This window comes from Eurypyga helias, unplaced genomic scaffold (genome assembly GCF_000690775.1).
Source record: "Eurypyga helias isolate BGI_N326 unplaced genomic scaffold, ASM69077v1 Scaffold52317, whole genome shotgun sequence".
NCBI classification, from domain to species: Eukaryota; Metazoa; Chordata; class Aves; order Eurypygiformes; family Eurypygidae; genus Eurypyga; species Eurypyga helias.
In genome coordinates this window covers 1-6302 of record NW_010260817.1, presented here as the reverse complement: position 1 = coordinate 6302, position 6302 = coordinate 1, and the positions used below count along the sequence as shown (strand labels likewise).

General features: G+C 53.4%; 1 protein-coding gene across 1 annotated transcript; it reads right to left on the bottom strand.

The window, feature by feature from the left end:
- Positions 1–106: 106 nt before the first annotated feature.
- On the bottom strand, positions 107–6204 carry MKRN2 (makorin ring finger protein 2; the record flags this gene model as incomplete). The annotated part of the gene is made up of 5 exons (XM_010155140.1): positions 107–221; positions 1703–1917; positions 3319–3623; positions 4266–4444; positions 6076–6204. Coding segments are annotated over 5 exons (943 nt in total), but the record flags the coding sequence as incomplete, so codon positions are not given.
- Between the last annotated feature and the right edge of the window lie 98 nt (positions 6205–6302).

Below are 6302 nucleotides of genomic sequence, written 5' to 3'. Positions count from 1 at the left end.
GACAAAGATGTTAAGCAGCACAGGTAAAAGCCAGCATTAGCAGACTGGCTGAGTCTCTGCGGCTCCACCTTACAGGCGACGCAAACAGTTTCTGTGGTTACGGAACTTACCCCACTCCCTGCTTAAATGCTTCAATCAGCTCGTTCTTCTTCTCCTGATCTTCTACCCAATATGCACTGGGAATGACAAATTCGGATATCACGCGGCACTCTGGGCAAGACCTGAAGGGATCAAGACAAAACAGCAGTGCTCAGCTACTTTCCGAGAGTGACACTCCTCAGTAAATCAGGCAGAAACAGCAGCTCCCGAAGAAAAGGGGGATGGTTTCTCCCAAGGAAGCAGCAGACACCCCTCACGTGTTCGTACGGCACGCGTGCACACTCGGTATTAGTGTCAGTGGAAGCAATCCGGGTCGGTGCAGTCAGGGCTCGCGCTACCTTGTGTTTGTTTTTAGACTTCAACAAAACTACCGGGTGTTTCCGCACTACGCGGAGGCGACCCGTGTCTGCAAAGCCTGCTAAGCGGAAAGAGGCCGTAGCTATGGGGGAGCAGCTCCCATGCTGCAGAAAGGCAAACCAGCTGAGGGGAGAGGGGAAGGCCTGTGCCTTCTGAAACGCGATCTGACTTCTACCAGCAGTGATGAGTTGTTCCCTTGGTGGATTGAGGAGGTGGATTTCTACAGGAACCACATAGGGAACTTCAGGTACCTCAACAAGCCTAGGAAAGGCTTTCTACCCACTCCCCCTACGTCCACACACCTTGTCTCCCAGCAGGCAGTGCTCCTACACCTCAGCCAGGTCCCTCCTTCAGATTAACTCTGCAACGACCCATACGCTCACCATCGTGGAGAAATGTAGAACACACGTTTGGAGAAACTGTATTTCATCCATACTCAAACTGGATTCCAGGGCACTGTTTCTGGAAATAAACCCTCTCAGTCCCTACTGTGGGCAGAAGCTTGACCCCAGACAAGCCTTCATTCCAGTCACGTTCACTCCAGTCACACCCGTAACGACTCTGGTGCAGAGAAGTCTTAACGTGGCAGAAGGCTGAGAATACTTCCCACCTTTCCCTCAGCATGTCTGTAACTTGAGTTTTCAAACATGCTCAAAAATGGAAATGGCCCTAATCAGGTGTTTCACATTCTCTCATCCGAGGAGCAGCATGTCTGAAGTACATCTTGTACAGAACAAGAAGATGGAGGCCTTTACTCAGATACAGATAAATGTGTGATTACGGGGACATTTAGCTTGAGCAAGTTATCATTTTGAGGAAAATCCAGCAATTAAGCACATACACAGACAAAAAGGAGCTGCTGGTTTTGTGCTCAGCTGCTGAGAAGGACCCAGGTTAACAAGTCCTCAGCTGTTGCAGAGCCTACGCGTGCGCACTCTGCCCCACCGTCAGCGCAACGCGAGTGACGCAGGGCCGAGCTCTCCCCATACAGGGCTGCAGCACGTAGCTAAACCAAAGGATTCCCCCCCCGATGCATCCTACTGGTCTTGGAGGTAGTTCTTCCCATAGCCGTGCTCCAACGTTCTGGAATCTGCCAGCACTTGGAGCAGGGCTTTCTGAGCTCAGGTCTTGTTAACAGCTGCGTTCACGCCGGCAGCCGCATAATCCGTTGTCACCGTCGAAGCGCACGGGAGAGCCCGTCCCCGACACAGGCACAGAGAAAAGACTCTGGTTAACCCCAACTTACTTTATGATCGGGTTCTCGAACTGCTTGGCACACCTCCACTGCCGGATGCATGACAAGCAGTACGTGTGGTTGCAGTTGGAAAGGATCCCGAACCTCCTCTCGGAGGCCGACGGTTTCTCGTACACCACTTCCATGCAGATGCTGCACACCTTGTCCTGACTTGCCTGAAAGGCAAAGGCCTTCTCCATGTCATGCTCAAATGTCGCCATGCACATCTGCCACGGGAGAGACAGCACTGGTTACTGCGGTCCGTACATCACCCGCTCCTCGGGCAACAAACGTCCAGGAAGGGGACCTACTACAGGACAACTAAGGGAGGCTGATTAACAGCATCCTTCCTACCCTTCAGCCCCATAACCTCATTCTAAGAACATCAAATTCAGTCAGATATTTCAGCTGTTCAGCGTTCCCTGCAGCTTCTGGAGCACCAGAAGCAGAACGGCCCGAACGCTCCCCACGTACCCCTTGCTCTCTCTCTGTCGTGCTGCTGCACAAGGAGATGCTCCAGACGCCCCTAAAGCCACCTCACTCAGGGCCGGAACGGGTGTCACACCACGGTGTTACTCTGCTTCGCAGGAAGGCCACGCTCATGCACCAGGCACTAAGCTTTACCCCCGGAACTGGAGGAACTGGGCTCTTCCCTACAGCGTTTCTCAGCACCGCATCCCCGCGGCGGCAAGCAGCGACCAAGTCCCGCTTCCGCAGCGCTACGAGGGGAGCTGCTGTTGCACCTCCTGAGCTCCACCGCTTGACTTTCAAAGGTCCCAGGACTTGACAAGTAAAATAAATTCAAAACACCGTAAATTATTATAATAATTTAAAAAGATACAAAGTAATTCCATGTTAATAGCAGCATTCCGACTGCTGCACCTTCTCATCCAACGCACACCTCTGCTCCCGGAGCTGAGCACCTGACAGCAGCGGTGACAGACACTGTGCCAGCTATCAACCACCTCCTGGGAGAACTCCTACAACAGCACATTCTGCAAAAACTGAGATATTTAACCCCTTGGATTCCACTCTGGAGAGACTTAAGATTCAGCTGATCTTCCTCCTCCTCAGCCTTAAGAACTCTGGTTCCTTACCAGCCCTGACCTGAATCTGGTAGCCAGGCAGAGAAAAGAGCAGCCCCTCAAGCCTGTCTTTACACAACCAATTCCTCACCCGGTCCCTCCAGCCGTCCTGCTTCCAGGTCAGCTCCAAAGTCTTTGTACCCTGTTCCGTCTGTCCCTCCCTGACCCTGCCCTGGAATCCGCCTCCCCCAAGAAGGGACACCTGGAGAGGTGGCTGGGCGATCTCACAGAATGCACCAGCAGCCCAAGGTTCCTCTTCCCCACTGCACGTAACGCACCACTGAGGTGTCACACAAGCTAAGCCGACATTTCTGCAGGCCCATCCCATAAGGATGAAAGGGGGGAAAGATGAAGTTGCTGTGAAAGGCCATCTGCCCCATCGTTACCAATGATGCTCGAACAGACCGCTCTTGGAATGGGTTTACAGCTAGACCAGCAATAACACAAAAGCTCTTTGGAACAAGAGGCTCCTCTACAAACACGTCTTTGGATTGCAGAGCAAACGGCAAACCAGATCCCGCGCTGATTCCATGGCACTATTACCATCTCGTGAGCCTTCCTCTGCTCCTGGTCAAAAGGGTGAAGCACTTGCAACCCACATATCTCACACACGTCTCCGTGGAGGTACAGGCAGCGCTCTCCGAAGTGGCATGCTCCCGCCGCAGCGTAAGGACAGAGCTGCTCTCCGTCAGCGCAGGAGCTCCCAGCTACCAGATCTTCCAGCCCGCTGCAAATAGCTTCCAAATACGAATGGGGCTTCACTTCCAGATTTTCGCTTTGGTCACTGCAACAGACCGTGTCGCTCGTGGCACCGGGCTTCTGCTTTTCTTCATTCAAGCCACACAGATCTCGGGAAACAGAGACATCGTATGAACCACAGGAGACACTGCCCAAAGCCCGCACAAGAAGCTCCATATACTTTCTTTCTGATGATTACTGGGGTTATTTTTTTTAAAAAAAAGTTTTCCTCTCAATAAAATCTCAACTCTAAGCCCCTTTTGCTCACAAATCAAGGATTTTTACAAATCACCTACTAAAAAGCCCCATTTCAATGCCTCTTTAGCTGTTTTCTGTTCGCAAGTAGGATAAAACATCCTCTCGTTTCACACGAGGGCAACTGGCCCACTCGTTGCACCGGGGGAAGCTGTGGCAACGGCGTGCAGGCGACGGGGGGCTCGGCTCCTCTCCCCCCGCCGTCAGATGTGGAAAGCTGACTCCATGCTTGTGCTCCCAAGGGCTGGCACAATCCTCCACAGAGCCCCTGCCAGGTACCGGGGCACAAAGCAGCCACTTAAACGCCCAAAACTATCTGAGGGGCAGAGGCAATTTAACCAAAAAAACCCCAAACCAAACCAAACCACCACCAGAACCAAAAATTCCTCAACAAAATCCATCCTTAAGGCAATGCCAGGCTAAAAGCCAGCTGGCCAGGCCACCAAAGCAATGAAAGAAGAGCCACCCGACGCCTGTCAGGCACCGCTCCCACTCACTTCGGTCCCTGAGCACCAGCGTCTTCTTCTCCCGCTTGCCGGGCTCGTGCAGTTTGCTCCTGGTGATCGGCGCGTGCTCCGGAGGATGGCGAGGGTTGTGCAGCGCTGCCGATGGAAGGGGGGGTGGTGGCGCAGGGGCCGTGGCACCCCCCGGAGCGGGAAGCCTGACGTGATCGTACCTGAGCAAGGAAGAAGACAGACCGTTACCAAGGCTAAACACGGCACGGCTCCCCTGAGGAGTATTTCAACAAAACAAAACTCAACAGCTACGTTTTGCGTTTTTTAAAGGGTGGTTTGACAAGCTGACTGAGTTGCCAGCTCAGCCGCTCTCGAAGCCAGACTGAAAGGTCCCCGTCTCACAAAACGGGTGCCTCTGAAAGCACACCTGCATGTTCTGCTCCAAAGACAGCCGGCATCCCGGAAAGAACATTATTGATGTGCATATTAGATGAGAGATTCCTCATCCCTCGTACAAACGGCCTTGCTGGCATTTCTCAGAAAACACTGCGCAGGAAGGAGTGACGTTCCGTGATCCCGGTTTCCCCTTACAAGCAGCAACACTTACACTTTATGCTCCCATGGCACAGGAGACGCAGCATTTGCGTGCAGGACTCGAAACATCCAGCAAAGCCATGGAATACACCCCAGCAGCAGCGCAGAAGCTATCAGGGCCATCAAGAGGCTGGTCCAGTAAAGCCACAGCCACACCTGCACGCTAAATTTTTTTTGATGGTAACAAAATATACTCCCCATATCCGTTTCTGGTCCTGCACTCGGTGCCCACAGAGGTGCCAGAGGCGCGAATCGCTCGTGTCCATCGAGCGCTCTCAACTCCAGCAAAACAGCAGGAGTAAACCAGCAACACACTTTGCGGCCATCGTTACAGCCCAGTCAGCGTGTGACGCGGCCTCTGCGAGCAACGCGGCCGTCAGCATCGTTACCCGTTACCAGTTCCCCGGGAGCAGCTAACAGAAGCTGCAGGAATCACCCATGTTCACCCTCCTGATCCAGCTCTGGTACCACGAACCGAGCAAAGGACAGGAGATGCAACTGAGCCACTGCAATCAGAGCGATGCCACGAGATGCCCTGCTGTCGCCAGGTGAAGGTACAAACACAGGCTTCTCATCCGTCGCCAGCAGTTTTCCACGAAGGAGCCACGGGCTGCCATGTGGCACTACTCTGATGGAATGCAACAACAGGAACTAACGCGTAGTATTTACTAGAGGGTTCCTCAAGGAGTTTTAACCAGAAGGCTTCAGGAAAAGGTGTGGTGCTGTTCAGCTTTCCCACCAAACCTGGGAGCGCGAGAACACCACTTTGGTGTAAGACTGAACTGAAAGTCCTCAGAATTGTGTGTTAGAACCTGCCCCAAGAAGGCTACAGGCTGCATCGCGAGAACCGAGCAAAGCACTGCTGGAACACAGCCCGCTTCCAGGCACCTCAGACGCACGGAAAGCAAGCCACGCCGCCAGGTGCCGTGTCACGTGGAGCTGCACATCGGAGGCTCTGGTTTTTGCGTTTAATAGTCCTTACTACAGGAAGAACTGGATGACACCCATACGTCAACCTAAAGTTCCATTTCTACTGAGTAAAACAACTGCTGAAGCCAAGACAGGGCAGCACTGGAACGCTGCGTCCGTAAGCTGCTTCTGCTACCGGGAGAAAAAGCTCATCTTTAATATACCACGTCGTTCCCCTTGTCATCTTATCTTTTCCTGCTCTTTGATTCCCTGGAGTTTGAAGCTGCCTGCGCATGATTCCTACACCCAGTTCCCCTGAAGCCGCTATTCCGAAGAGCCAGGACTGTACCTGCACCGAGCTCCATAGGCGCACTGGCCCTTCTGGTAGTACTTGCAGACGGTGGAGGATTTGCTGGTCGATAAGTCGTGCGAGAAGAGGCACTTGCTGCCCTCCCGACACACCCCCTGCACGTAGTACCTGCGGAGGAGCGGTCTGGTTTTAGAGACGAGCCTGAGGACGGGTCTGCTGCCCCCCCGGAAACCCTGAGAAGCGTTTCCCGCCCCCAACTGCGCCCG